This window comes from Mauremys reevesii, linkage group 4 (assembly GCF_016161935.1).
Source record: "Mauremys reevesii isolate NIE-2019 linkage group 4, ASM1616193v1, whole genome shotgun sequence".
NCBI lineage: Eukaryota > Metazoa > Chordata > Testudines > Geoemydidae > Mauremys > Mauremys reevesii.
Genome location: NC_052626.1, coordinates 68,449,174 through 68,464,626, shown reverse-complemented (window position 1 = coordinate 68,464,626; position 15,453 = coordinate 68,449,174). Strand labels below are relative to the sequence as shown.

The 15,453-nt window shown below is 44.5% G+C and overlaps 1 protein-coding gene across 27 annotated transcripts in view; it reads left to right on the top strand.

The window, feature by feature from the left end:
• Nucleotides 1-15,453, top strand: part of RAD51B (RAD51 paralog B) — a 723,435-nt gene that overhangs the window by 297,533 nt on the left and 410,449 nt on the right. For 26 of the 27 annotated variants that reach the window (XM_039533741.1, XM_039533727.1, XM_039533730.1 and 23 more), the window contains one exon: nt 5,823-5,919. In XM_039533741.1, coding sequence (XP_039389675.1) covers nt 5,823-5,919 — 97 coding nt within the window. Of the gene's footprint in view, nt 1-5,822; nt 5,920-10,528; nt 10,755-15,453 lie in introns of those variants that run through there. The other variant, XM_039533745.1, reaches the window with a different exon arrangement.

Here is a 15,453-nt window from a genome sequence, read left to right as displayed (position 1 = left end):
GGTTTCCCCTGTGGCACCATGATGTGCCATCATCACAACTCTGAGCCCTTGAGTTCTTTCAGTAAAACTCTGGTATTGCTTGGTTGTTCTGATACTTCAACTCCAGCTTCTCTCTTTCTATGTCCCTTACTCCTTCATTCCACAGAAGGTGCTGATTTTTTTTTAAAGGCCACTAATATGGTGATTTACAGTATGTCTCTCTGAGGTCATGGGCAACTTTTCAACAGTCTTTGTGGCAAGTGGCTACTAATCCTGACTCTACCTGAAGAGAGGCTGGAGCTGAAGGAAATGCTAATCCAGTGTCTAGTCTGAATTCTGTGTCGTCAGTAAATATCCCCTTTCTCCAACTGCCTGTGCTAGCTGGGATACAACTGCTCCCCTTGTGCAGAGGCTGATGCTAGTCATCATCACAATCAAAAAACCCTGTAACAGGTTCCTGCAGGAGGGCTGAAGTTCGCATCAGTCTATGAACCGTGCCCCACCTCAGCTTTGTCACCACTCCATCTTTCCATTTGTAACCCCAGTGCCGCTCCCATCTGGCTTTGTGCTGTTTCCTTTCCTCCTTTGTGCACATTCTTTCCACCAGAACCTAGACAATGGTCCTCATTGTTTAAGTCCATTATAAACAGTACTTTACTTGAATGTGGCATATTAAAAGCTCTCTGCTCTAGGGCAAGAGAGAGGTGCCTCTTTAGTGACAGGAATGGAGAAAGTTAAACTCTGATCTCATCGATAGGGACAACATTGAAATGTTGGGGATTAAAAAAGCTTGTGTCCCCCTTCCCCAGCATGCTGAGTCAGCATCCTACCCTTGCAGCCTGACTGTCACTTGTACCCCTTGATCTCTGACTGCACTGCTGGAGTGCAGTAAAAAAAACACAAAGAACATGCGTTAGTGAAGGACAGAGTCGTTCTGGATTTTTGTTTGCGTTTTTGTGTTTGCTCTTCCAGCTCGACAGGAAGCCTTTAATAAGAGTTTTCCTAAATGATGCTGCATGTCAAATGGGAAATTTTACTCTGTTCTCTTAACAAACAGCCATTTCATGAGAGAGTTTTTCCGCCCCTCTCAGTACATTCCAAAAGGCTTTATACCTCCACTGGTTACTGATTGATGGCTCTGTGCTGAACTCCCTTTAATTTTGCAATAAACCAACAAGGAGGCTGAGACCACAAGTTTACAGAGAATGACTTATTTACTTAACTGCATTTACAAGGATGACAAAGTCAGATTTAGTAGTTTCAGTGTGGTCCTTGGGAGGGCAGGAGGAGCACTTGAGGAATTATACTGTATAAATAACCAAACAAAAAATAGCTTGCTTATTCTTCCATGTCAAAGCAGTCACATTTCAGTTCCTAGGCCAACTCACTCCCAGGCTCTGCAGGGGCTTTACACTTACAAAGGCTGTTCACTGAGGCCAGCATTTTCAAACTTGGGTGCTTGAGCTTAGGCACCTAAAAATGTCTTTTGATTTTTCTGACGGGCTCCCAGAACATCAGCCAAGACAGTTAAAGTGGGGGAGATTCTGTTGGCATGATGAGCAGTACAAGTGTTGCCAAAGCATAAAAGAGAGTTGCGCACTTCAGGTATCTCTTACAGGTAGGTAAGATCCATCCAGGATAGGGCTACGCTTTTGGGGACTTGATCCCCTATGTTCCTGTGTACAGCGGCAGCACCTCTGAAAAGCAGGCAAATGATTTAGAAGCCTAAATAGTTCTTAAATACCTTACTTTAGGCACCCATGTTTGAAAATTTTGCCCTTGCTGTCCCTCAGTTTCCCTATCTGTAATACAGGATTGTTAATTATTTCTGTAACACCTTAGTTGTTCATAGTGCTTTACAGATACAGCAAGAAGGAAGATGTGGATCATGCCCCAAGGAGCTTAAATGCTAATGCTAATATGCTGCTACTAATGCTTAACTTTCTTATGGGAGAAACTATTTGCAAAGTATTGTAAGATATTAAGAAGTTCAAACTTTTCCAATAAATGGTTCTGACATTTGAATAGATCTAAATAAACTTTTCAATAGTCTTTGCAATCTTATCATGTTTTGCAGCCTCTGGACTGCAAATTTTCACTTGTTAAACTGTTAGCCATACTGGTCAAAATTGGCCGTGCTCAAAGGTTAAGAGGCAGTGGTTCACTGAACTCAGCAGGAAAGTGAGACAAGTTTCCAGCAGCATTGACCTATCCAACTGACCTTTTTAGTTTAGTTTTAGTTGCAGAGGGTGTTTTCTATTCATGTACACTCATTGGCTGGGGAAGCCCCTCATATTGATTTTACCCTGACCAGGGAACAGAAAACTATAACACAACCCGCTACCTATTGCAGATGTTCAGGGTTAGTTGGGGCTGAAGGAGGGAAGGTGGTGTTTCCTGTTCCCTTGCTCTGTAATGATTACTCTAATAAGAATGAGAGAGAACTTTGTTGGGTTAATTGATACCAGACAATAGGATCTCTCATGCGCTAAAATGTTGCATAACAGAATTCTTACTGTTGAAAGCTCTGTTGGAAGATAATGGACTAGTAAGTTGAATTGTGCCTCTTAAATTGAAGCCAGGGCTGCATGGTCTGAAGTCTGAAGTCCATTATGTGTTAGGAGAGCCCACAACAGAAAGGACTGATTCTTTCTTTACCCACTGGACTGTGATCTCTGCAAGTCTCATGAACTAAACAGAGTAAAATATGGTCAATACTTGGATGGAGATCTCCAAGGAAAATTTCAGAAAGTTACATGGTGACTCGATTGAAGGCACTTCCCCCCACTAAATAAGTTCTGGATCAATGCTCCAGCATGTTATTAGGAAGCACCGCATAATTAGAGATGACATCTTTCAGGCAAGAGATGTAACAGATGAAAGATGGCTATACTGACCTTTCCAGCTTTCTATGTAAATACAGTCCTTATGTTTATCCCTGGTGATTTGTGAGATATTGGACCTTAAAATCAGGCCAGCACTAGGTTTTGTGGGACCTGTCTGAAGTAGTGTGTGTCCCTCCCTACCTGTAAGTGCAACACCCCACTGGGAAATCGCATGGCCATGTCTCACCACTCTTCCTTAGTCTATCTGAATCTCTTCTTCCTCTCAGGCTGTGATGACTCCCTCGTGCACCTGTTTGTGAGGCTCAGCAGCTGCTGGTGAGCCATTTATGTGGATCAGGAGGTGAAGATGAAGTGCACTTTTAAAGCTGGCGACAAAGACATTGAAGGAATTTAATACTTGTGGCCTGCTGACATCAGAGTAAAGTAGGGGTGGCATTCTGGCTGGTGAATTAGATGTGCCTGTATGCTGAGGGACCCTGGGAGATGTGCTGCTGCTATTTACAAATCGGATGTTCTGCTGTACCAAAATCCTATTTTAGAAATGTAAAATTTTTTAACTATATCCAGTAGATAGTTATATATGGGTACATTATTTAGAGTTTTGTATAAAACTCATTAGTCTATATTTGAAGCCCTGCATTTTCAGAAATGTCCTCATTTTTTTTGCTGCTCAGCATGAGACACTTTGAGCCTGGTTGCCACCCGTTGATGAGCACCCACAATTCCAATTTAAGCCAAGGAGAGCTGAGGGTACTCAACAACCTTAAAAACCAGGCTCAACTGGGGAAGGTGGAGACCCAGAATTGTACTACTGGTTGATAACATTAGAGATACACAGCTGTAACTGAGGGCAGATGTTTCATAAGAACATAAGAACGGCCGTACCGGGTCAGACCAAGGTCCATCTAGCCCAGTATCTGTCTACCGACAGTGGCCAATGCCAGGTGCCCCAGAGGGAGTGAACCTAACAGGCAATGATCAAGTGATCTCTCTCCTGCCATCCATCTCCATCCTCTGACGAGCAGAGGCTAGGGACACCATTCCTTACCCATCCTGGCTAATAGCCATTTATGGACTTACCTCCATGAATTTATCCAGTTCTCTTTTAAACGCTGTTATAGTCCTAGCCTTCACAACCTCCTCGGGTAAGGAGTTCCACAAGTTGACTGTGCACTGTGTGAAGAAGAACTTTCTTTTATTTGTTTTAAACTTGGCAGTGGGGTTGCACAAGTGTAACTGAAGCAGAATTTGGCGCTACATTTGGTACTTAATTACCAATTCTGTTAATTTATGCTTGAACTAGAGTAGAATCCAGCTGTCTCTCCCAGCTCAGTTGGGCCAAGAGGAGTAACGAATAGTGTCACTTAATTTTTTTCACAGAAATAAGCTTTCTGAATACACATGGGGCTCCAGTTCCAAAAAAGCATCCTTACTCAGGGCACTATTTAAGCACTTGCTCAACTAACACTGAAGTCAGTGGAACTTGAGCACATGCTTAGTTGTCATCCTGAATCGGGGCCAGAGTAGCTGAGTAAAAATGTGCCATTTTTACAGTCCCTGTACAGATGCTTAAATAGGGAATGTCCCTGATGATCTATTCAGGGAGAAAGTGCACTCTAGTCCCATAGAAGATAAGAGTCAGAGGTATGGCTGTTTTTTTAAAGCGAAGGGTAAAGAGGATTACAATCCTCTATCCAAACCAGTGCCACAAGGTTCCCTGATGTGGGGAGAGCTGACCAACCTGAAAGGTACCGAGTCCAGTTATGCAATTTCTAGTTTTCTCTCAGTTTGAAGCCTGTAGAGTCCATTGGAAGGGGAGGGATATGAAATATGGTACCTCTTGTGTTTTTTTTGTTTTTTTTTAATCTTAAATACAGTAGCTTTTCTCTCAGTTGTATGACATAAACTTTATACTGTGCCATCATATTTTGTTTATCTTGGCCCAGGTTTGGGTTGACTGCATCACTCATGGGTGCCCTTGAAACTTATGAGTAATGTGGTCAGTGCAAACTTGTGCCAATAAAAACATCGTACCACACCAGAATGCATATATACATATAGGAAATATTTATTTAATTTAAGGTATTACAACTAATTGCAGTTTCCCTTTCAAACTGTATAATGTTGATATGAAATCTATTCTATCCCTCCCTTTATATCTGCCTCTGTTTACTCAGAGTTTTCTAGAAGCTTCTATCAGGCTTGTGCCTTGGGCTCTACCTTATCGTTTGAATCGAGGTTTGTCCTATTACAACCACAAAACTGTTTTCTAGGCGCCTGACTCTTCCACCCCCTTGAATAGCTAATTTTCTATTGGTATCTGAGGTACACGCTCTGTGCTGAGGTTTTTATGATGCTAGTGACATTAGTGCTGTGTACCAGATTGTTACTTGAAAACCTGAATTCTGGGGTTTCTCTTTTGTAATAAACTTTCATGATGTGCCTCTCACGGAGGCACCAGACCGATGCTCTGGAGCTGCTCTGTATGAAGCCAGTCAGGACTCTGGTGTCGCATGCCTCACACTGTTGCCAGGGCAAGAAGATTACATAGTTTCGGCCTTCCTGGGTCTGATCTCAGAGCATTCAGCATCCCTTTTCACACCGTGCCCTTCCTTCAGCGAGTCCAGCCTGGGTGCAGGAGCGCCGGCAGCCTTTTTGGCGCCCTAGGCGGCAGAAGGTCCCGCCCCCAAAATACCAACGACGACCACGGCGGCTGAACATCCGGCCGCCGCAGTCACCGCCCCCCAAATGTTAGCGCCCTAGGCAACCACCTAGGTCGCCTAATGGGTTGTGCCAGCCCTGCCTGGCTGGGGCTCCTGGGGAAGTCAAAGGGCCCTGCACCCCAACTCTGCAGTCAGCCGGGACTCTCAGGAGAAATGAACTTGATGAAGGTCAAAGTGTGGAGTTGTCTGTCTGTCTTTGTATGTTCTAGTTCTCATCTGGGCTGCTACCTGTCCTCCAGTAGCTATAATAATTCATTTTTCCTCCTGTTTGCAGGTTATCTTGACAAATCAGATTACCACACGGCTGAGCAATGGCCTTGATATCCAGGCAGACCTGGTGTCTCCAGCTGATGACTTGTCCCTGTCTGAAGGTAGGAGCTCCATTTTATCACAGCTGAAGCTTGATACTGATGCAAATCCCCGCTATCACTTGCAGTCTCTTGTTGATATTCGGGAGCACATGGGGTTGGGTTTATCAAGTTTAGCATAAAATATAGTCGGAGTTCAAAAACATTCTTAAATTTCTTTGTAACTTTCAGCATTTAAGGGAGAATGTCACCCATGTTAACCAAAAGACTACATTTACTAGGGGCCACAAAGAAATTTTCAGTGTCCAGTTCTATAATATTTTCCTCTGTAGTATCGCTGATGCATAATTAGCCATGTGCACTAGTATCTCTGATGCCATTGTGAGAGGCAAGAAACTGAATAGACACTGGCTTGATCTGATATGGTAAATCCTATGTTCCTGTTCATTGATTGTAATTATCAGCAATTCAAAAGAGAAACACCTTGCCACAAATCAAAAAAGGATAAACTTTCATTTGTGTCCCCTGTACTATACACTAATCATACTTCAAGTACAGTGACTCAAACTGCAGATCTCAATATTACATTGATGCTATAAAAGTGTGGCGTGCCTTGTAACACCTTTCTTATAATACTGCATTTTCTTTCTGTGCTAATTTCAGGGTATTGTATTTTCCAAAGAAATTGAAGCAATAATTACACATTTTCATGCGATAATAAGAGAGTTAACTTCTCAGTGTATCTATCAGTGAGAAGAAAAGGTAACTCCAAGTAAGAATTCAAACCCGGTCACCATCTTGTATGGTAACTGCAGCGTCTAGCTATTGAAAGAATACTTGGGCCATAATACATGCTGCAGAAAACTGTAGAGACGTTCCCTATTTAGAGTTCAGTTGTGTCAGAAGCCCGACTCTGCTGTGGTAAGCAAGGTTTTCCCTCTAGTGGGTTTGTCAAACAGTATTGCTGACCTTACATCAAATTTGCAACTTGGCAGGAAATGGTAAGGTGGTTTTCACTCTACTTCTTTGTTGCACCTTTCTGGTGGGTCTGGATCAGCTACTCTCTTACACCAGTTCTCACACAGGAAAATTCCCCATCCTGTAAGAGACATGCAAAGGGATATTACTAAAGACAAAACAGAACTAGACTAGAGTTCATACTTGTAGCCCAGCGTGAGCCCATCAGCGCAGGTTCTCCACTCTCCTGGTGCTGTCAGTGAAACCTTCAGTTTCATTTCCACTAGATTCAGAGCTAATCTCCCAGGATCACGGTTGCCTACCCCAACTAAGCCTACAATCCCTTCAGCTAACTGCATGAATGCTCCATAGCTAGCTAGTCAAGAGCAGGCTTGTTCAAAAGAGCCTACTAAATATTAGAACATCTTCTACAAGAATTTACCTTGCTAAATTGAGGCATTTTTTCCACCTGGTCTTGGCAGTAAGGGGTATCACCAACCAGTTCTTCAGTTCAACATATTCTGGACTACTAACTATCCCTGAAATACGAAGATTTGGTGGTTAGTTCCATCAAAATACATCTGGCTGCTATTTCAGTGTTCCATTCTAAAGTGGACAATCACTCTGTTTTCTTCAATGATATGTCCATACAATTTTTAAAGGGCTTAATCAAATTATACCCTTAAATGCAAGACCCTGTTCCTCTGTGGGATCTAAACTTACTATTGTCAAGACTTATGGGTCCCCCGTTTGAACCGTTGGCTACCTACTTGCTGTTGCGTCTATCAATGAAGGTGGTATTTCTGGTGGACATTACCTTGGTCTGAAGAGTAGGGGAGCTGTGGGCATTAATGTCAGGGTTTCCATGTACAATCTTTTTTTAAGGACAAGTTTTACCTGCATCCTCATCAAAAGTTCATCCCAAAGTGGGTTTCCTCTTTCCATATTAATCAGCCAATTTATTTGCCTGAATTCTACCCAAACCACACATGACCAGGGAGGAAGAGCATTTGCATACATTCGATGTCCGAAGAGCATTGGCATTTGTGATGCTCTGTACCTTAGGGGAGCACCCTGCACCCCCATGTTCATCCTTTTAATATGATTGTGTGGCATCCAATGCAAAGTTTGTTATGTCGGGTGTCTTGGGAAGGCTCATGATGCACTGAGCATTGTTGATATAGTAATGTTATAGGTTGTAATTTCATGTATATAGTTATGAGGCTGAAACTGTGTCCTCATGGCTTAAAACAAGCCCAAGCTAAAACTCTCCAGGAGCAGAGGGGCAGTTCACATCTTATCAGGGCATGTATGGGACAAACCCAGCCCAGCCTCACAGAAACTAAGGACACTGGCCTAAGCAGCAATGAAGGATCTGTTGGGCTCTTGAGTGAGTCACCTCCCTTCCCATGGCCAGTTTGGGACTACGATGAGGTAATGCTCACCTGACTCTGAAGGGGGGGGGGGCAAAGCCAAGAGGGAAGAAAGGACATGATAAAAAGGAGAAACGTTTGCTATGCGCTTTCTCTCTCTCTTCCACCTCCATCTACAGCAGGGGCGGGCAAACTTTTTGGCCTGAGGGCCGCATTGGGTTTCAGAAATTGCATGGAGGGACAATTAGGGGAGGCTGTGCCTCCCCAAACAGCCAGGCATGGTCTGGCCCCTGCCCCCTATCCATCACCCCCTGATGGTTCCCCCGGGACCCCGCCACATCCACCCCTCCGCTCTCTGTCCCCTGACTGCCCTTGGACCCCCCGCCCCAACTGCTCCTCGCCACCCCATCCAAGCCCCCCTCCTTCCTGACAGCCCCCCCGGGACCTGTGCCCCATCCAACCACCTCTTCTCCCTGACCACACCCAGAACCCTTGCCCCTAACTGCCCCCCACCACTGCCTCCCACCGACCCATCCAACCACCCTCTCCTTCCTGACTGCCCCCACAGAACCCCTGCCCCATCCAACCACCCCTTCTCCCTGACAGCCCTCGCAACTCCCACCCCCCTTCAACCCCGTTCCCGCCTTCTGACTGCCCCTACCCCTATCCATACCCCCGGCCCCTGACCACCCCCCGAACTCCTCTGCCCTCTATCCAATCCCCCTCTCCCGCTCCCTGCCCCCTTACCACTATGCTGTGGCTCAAGACTCCAGAGATGATGCTAGAGTGGGAAGAAGAAAAAATGGTCACTAATCTCTTCCATAACAGTTGTTCTTCGAGATGTTTTGGACATATCCATTCCACGACCCATCCTCCTAACACAGAGGTGGGCAAAATATGGCCTGTGGGCCACATCCGGCCCACGGGACCGTCGTGCCTGGCCCCTGAGCTCCTGGCCCGGGAGGCTAGCCCCGGCCCCTCCCCTGCTGTTCCCTCTCCACTGCAGCCTCAGCTCGCTCGCTCTGCTGCCAGCACAATGCTCTGGGCGGCGGGGCTGTGAGCTCCTGGGGCAGCGCAGCTGCAAAGCCTGGCCTGACCCAGTCTCTGTGCTGCGTGGTGGTGGCGGCGGCGTGGCCCAGCTCCAGCCGGGCGGCACGGCTGTAGCGCCACCAGCCACTGGTGCTCCAGGCAGCGTGGTAAGGGGTCATGGAGCAGGGGGGGTTGGATAGAGGGCAGGGGAGTTCAGGGGGTGGTCAGCGGGCGGGGGTGTGGATACGGGTTGGCACAGTTGGGGGATAAGAGGGGGTTGAATGGGGGCAGGGATCCTGGGGGGAGAGTCAGGAGTGAGAGGGAGGGTTGGATGGGGCAGCAGGGGACAGTCAGGGTCAAGGGTTCCGGGAGCAGTCAGGGGACAGGGAGAAGCCGTCAGGAATGAGAGGAGGGGTTGGATGGGGTGGCGGGGGTCTGGGGGTGGTCAGGGGACAGGGAGTGGGTGTGTGTGGATGGGGCAGGGGTCCTGGGAGGGCTGTCAGGGAACAGGGGAGGTTGGATGGGGCAGGAGTCTTGTGGGGGGGCGGTGTCAGATAGGAGGTGGGGGCCGGGCCATGACCCCCTCACCTAACCGGCCCTCCATACAATTTACGAAACCCAATGTGGCTTTCAGGCCAAAAAGTTTGCCTACCCCTGTCCTAACCCCTTCATTGGACTTGCAACAAGAAGGAGCTGAGAGGGTTAGGGGTAGCTCTGCCCTTTATATCCGCACACAGTGGTGTGTGGCAGTAGGGAAAACTTGTGCTGCCCAGGGAGTACTGTTGAGGGAAAAAGTTTCCAACAGCTGCTGTAACGCACTGACTCCGAGAGGAATGGACATGTGCAATGTGTCTGAAGAACAACAGTTACAAAACAGGTTCATAACTGGTTTTTCTCAGTTAAACGTGATTTGTGGCTTTGGTTAAGTGTAGAAAAATCCTGAAAAAAGTGCTGAAATATACATCTATTGTTAGATAGCATTGGATTCCCTGTACGTGAAAGATTGTGTTAGTGGCTCATGCAAGCAAATATGATGGTATTCTAAAATCAGGACTTTGGAAGATGGCATGGGTGTAATTTTTTGTAGTGATTACGCTAAATGTGTTCATGCAGCTATTGTGGGTAGTAATGGGAGTTAGTTGTGCGTCTGATTTTCTGGTGCCATTGTTTTGAACTTTTGCCCTGGAGCGCCATGAATAAGGTGGGATTTGTTGACTTTTGTATGTGAATTTTTTTTTCATTAAGTGAATTCATGCTGGTGAAAGGTGCTGGAGTGATAGTCATGGGATTTGAAGATCTCTGTTTATCCTCAGAACAAGAACAAAACAGGCAGCAGAAGTGCAAGTTGTTCCTACAGATTCTCCCATTAAATGCCTCAATCCTCACTTATATTGACCACCTCTGTGAGTGAAAGTGGAATTCACACCCATTCACTACTTTTCCTGTCTGCCAGCAAGGGGCTCAGCTGTCATGATGGTTTTTGCACTGTGGACACTGGTTCACTAGGAATTGGACTGAGACACCCTCCAAACTCTTTTGATATTACCACCAAGCAACCTGCAAATAATAATAAAAATACTTTGCAATTTTATTGCTCTTGTCAGCTGAGGAGCTCAAATGACTTTAAAAACATTCATGAATTAGCCTACCAACACCCCTGTGATGCAGGTAATTATCATTCCCATTTTACAGTGGTCAGCGCGTAGCCCCTTAAACATGCAGAGGGGCTTTTGGTAGGGGAGCCTGGTCCTTCCCACTCCACTGGGATCCAGCCCAGGGCCCTGTGAGGGTAACACAAGGTCTAACACTCAGGAGCACCCTAAGGCTGTCCTCCCATGGCCACTTTCTACCAGCCCGCTATTGTCCAAAGTTTGAAGTCTATCACAGGAGGCTGTTAAGGGAGGCTCACTGCTTGGTATCTCTTTGCAGCTGGGCACGGTGTGTTAGCTGCCTTCCTCCTGGGGTGGTGGCTGCCTCCTGTCATGCCTTGGCCCTCCATGCAGGTCAGTTTCAAGTCTCTCCCCTTCAGGGGTAGTCCATAAATAAAACATAGGGAATCAACACAAATAAACTGCCTCTCTCTCTGGGTATAACAGAAACAGGTCTTCCCTTCCCTTAGGGAGTGACCTTCAGGCAGTTGTTGAGGGAGAGATCTTGCCTTCCCTTAGCCCTTTTCTCAGGAGCTTCAAGGCAGAGGTTCTTTTCACGTCCTTGGTCTGCCCACAAGTGAGCTGTTTTGCTCCCTTTTAACTCCTCTTCCAGTCTGTGCATCTCTTGCAGGTGTGGTGGGCCAGGGATGATTGAGCCCAAAGCAGCTCCTTAACCCCTTGTTGTCCAGTGTGAGGTTTGTATACCCCGTCACATATGATCAGGAATATAATCTAGAACTCATGACTGTGTTCTTATCATAAGATCACCATTCCTTTCATTCATCACCAATTTGAGCTGGATTTGAGCTTGTAACTTAGTTGTGAAGGATCCATAATACAATATTAGTCCCAAAAGGAATTAATTCTGTTGGATTATATATATCTAAAACATTATGTTAGCCATGTCAAAGTCATGTTTCTGTAAACTGTTTGGTGTGTGGATAATTTTTTAGAAAATCATCCAGAAATGAACCTTTCGCTGTTCTAAATATCCTATTAGGAAGAAACAAAATGCTACAGTGGCTTTTATTCTTTGCTTCTGTGTCTGACTGTGCATTAGAAGGGAATTTGTTGGGCCATTATCATGTGTTGGATCAGGCCCAATCCTCACCTCATTTCTACCCTGGAGTAGTTGCAGGGTTGGGTCCTAAAAGGTTGCATAAGAAAAGGTAATATTTTCCTACAACAGTAGAGAGCCTTAGGGCTGAATTCATAGTGGTGTAACTGGTGTAAATCAGTGGCATTGCAGAAGGGCTGAATTTGGCTCTTAGTGAGGAGGTGATACAGGCAGAAATAAAGTGAGCAAGATCCTGGGCTCTGTTAAGTCTGTTTGCACCACACCTCAGATGCAATGCAAATGTAGTTAGTTTAATTGGCCAGCTGAAGATTCCTCATGCATAGAGGAATCCTCTAATGGTGTACGGCCAGCATAGCTGGCCCTACACCAACCCTCTTGCAGCTCCCAACATAGGGGTTATGTTGGGGCATGTCCAGAGTGTTGCTGCACTTCAGTGAATCTTGGCTTATAGAATAATCCCCTTGTGGGCTGTTGCAGCCAGATGTAATTTAGAGCAGCTTCATGGCTGCTCTGAGTTGCAGTGAGGGCCAAACCAGCTCTCAGCTGTCACCAGGCTCAAAAGCATTACCTGAGGAGCTACCCCTCAGTATACAAATGTGTTACAAAGAGGACAAACTCAAAATATCCTTGTTAGTAGTGGAAAGACCCAGAAGAAATAGATTTAAGCTGTGTCAGGTTAAACAAATATTAGAAGTAGAGCTTAACAACTATTGCAAAACATCTTCTGTGACTATTCATTCAGATTCCTAAACAAATTCATTGTGGCCATGATTGTGCCCTTTTCATTTTGCTTTTGCAATCATTCACATGATCAGGTTATGCCAGCATGTACACTCATGAAAAAAGTGAAGTGTAGGCTTGCATGTTTGAATCCTAGTGGAAAGCAAATTTTAAATTAATTTTTCTTAAGCGTTTGTCCCAGAAACCTGTTTTTTAAGGGAAATGCACATCCATTCAAGGAACAGAAACAATATCAATACACTTATCACTTTCCATCTATCTAGGTACCCCACAACACATTATCTCATAGTTGCAGCAAAGCTTGAATAGCAAAGTGTAGAGTAAGCAACATTTTTAAAAAACGTACTTTAATAGTTTTGCATAAAGAATAAATTAGAAAAAATGCTGTCTTTGCACAGATATTCTTTGAACAGAAGAGGAAGTAAAATACATCAGATATTTATTTGTTACTAATTATTTACTCTGTGAGGTGCAAAGGAAGGCTGTGTATTGCCATCAGTGGGGATGCTCAGGATTAAGAATAAGCATCCCAGGTTTAGGAAAAATTAAGCGACTCCTACTTTGGTGCTGGGGGATATGATGGTATAACCCACTCAAGGACCCTTCTAAACCAAAAGACTCTGACATTAATATATATTCCAGCAAGACCAAAAGGTGCCTCTTACAGAGATCAAACAAATGCCCTATCTCACTTGGGCGAAGGTCATGACCATGTTGCTATGGCCAAGAGCAGAGCCCTGCCCTCTCTGGCAGGCACAGAGGTATAAGAAAAGGGAGGCAGGAGGGAGGGAACTCTCAGGTTTCTTTAATCTCAGCTGACTAGCTGCTGTCTTGAAATGTTTGTTTGGAAAAGTTAGAGTTATTCTTTGACTTGACTTGGTCTGTAGGTTTCTGCTAGGTCGGAGAGGCTGGTGTTCCCTTTCATTCTCTTTAAAACAAGCACAGATTGCTGGACAGTACTTTTTAATTCATAAGTGTAACAGTGGGTTTAGTGTGTCCTTTCAATCTTGCTCATCATTGCTATCTTAAATTGTATTAGGCTGTGGCCTTCCAATTTGTGAGGATGAAAGGCTGGAAGCTGCCACACAGCCCTCCCTCCATAGGACCCTTCCTCCCTTGGTCTAAGAAGTTTAGTCTAGTGGACAAGGCAAGGGACTCAGTGTTGGGAGACCTGGATTCTATTCCTTACTTTACCTTTGATTCACTGAGGCCTTCGGAGAGTCACTTCATTACTCCGTGCCCTAGTTTCCCTATTTTTAAAATGGGGATAATCTCTCCTACTTTGTGACTGATTTATTTTAAAGCACTTTGAGATCCTCCTGTGAAAAAAGCCTGAGTCCCACTACCGGAGAGGGTAGCTATGCAGGCAAGTACAGTTCTATAATTTACTCCCCTCCAGGCCTGCTGCTGAATGGAGAGGGGAAATCAGGCAGGGAATTAATAAGATGACCAAGGGTCCCCAAACTTCACAGTTCCTACTGGTCATTTATTTTATCTGTTTTTAAGGCTAGCCCTATGGGTAATCTTATCTCAGTCACAAAGATTGTTAATCTCTATGAAAACACAAACACCTCTGTTTCAGAGAGGCTTAGAGCTGATGAGACAGCCATTAAACATGCTTTTGAGTCAGTGCTGTTCCTCTTTGTAGTTTTATAAGCCACGTGAAACTGCTTGTTCCTGTGAACTGCTCCAGCACTTCATATTGAAAAATATTAGAAAGAATCATAACATTTTGACATACATTAAATTACTCTCTTTAGTGTTATGGCCACAAGCTCCTTAAAACCTTTACAGGCTGGTTTACACAAGTTCTGTCTGACAGAAGAGAGGTTTTGTCTTGACATCTTGTGAAATACTGAGGATTTGTCAGATATTATCCAATTTAACTAGAGTACTTTTTTTTTTTAAAGGACAATTCATAAACAAATAGTCTATCTTTTTGGAATGTGGAATTAGCTTTCTGGGGTCTGTATGTATTTGGATGGTAATGAAAGAAAGACCTGGTTTTTGCTTATCATTGACAGTCTTTTCTCATGATTGAGATATTTCGTTTCCGTTTTGTACAGTGCTATGCAATCATCAAAGATGTCTTGATTATATTTCTTCTTGAACAGGCCCCTGTAATGTTAGTGGAATTTATGTACATGCACTTGTTGGGGAGAAAAGAGTATGTCCCATTAATTTAATGGAACTTGCATACGCAACTCCTAGGCTTTGTCTACACTGCCTGTCAACAATACGAACACTGCTTATAGCGTGTGTAAGTATTTTGTTGGCAAAAGTGCCGACAAACAACGTTTACACTGCCCGACTTTTAGTGACAAAGCCGTAGGTGAGGTTGGAAAGAGCCCAAAACAATTCAGATATGCACAAGGAGAAGGAAATTAATTTTCCTTTCCACCTAATATCGAGTTGCATATGAGCACCAGAGAGGGAATAGTCCCCAGTTATGTTAATGGATGTTAGTGCCTTTATTGAGTAGTATAGGTTGGCTTGGAAGAATTAGATTTTTATCTGCAGATAACATAAACATCGATTTCACTGTACACACACAAATTGATGATAAAATATTTCCATTTATGATTGAAATTTATGGATGGGAAAGAAAAATGGTGCTTGAGAACTTACAGTTTGAATTAAAGATATTTGCTTTGTATATTTTGACGTGATTTTGACAATTTGTTTTAACGGTTATGAAGCTTTAACTTTTTAAATTTCAATATTTACTATCATTAAATGATTGTCTGATTCCCCATTGTCTGACTTCCCC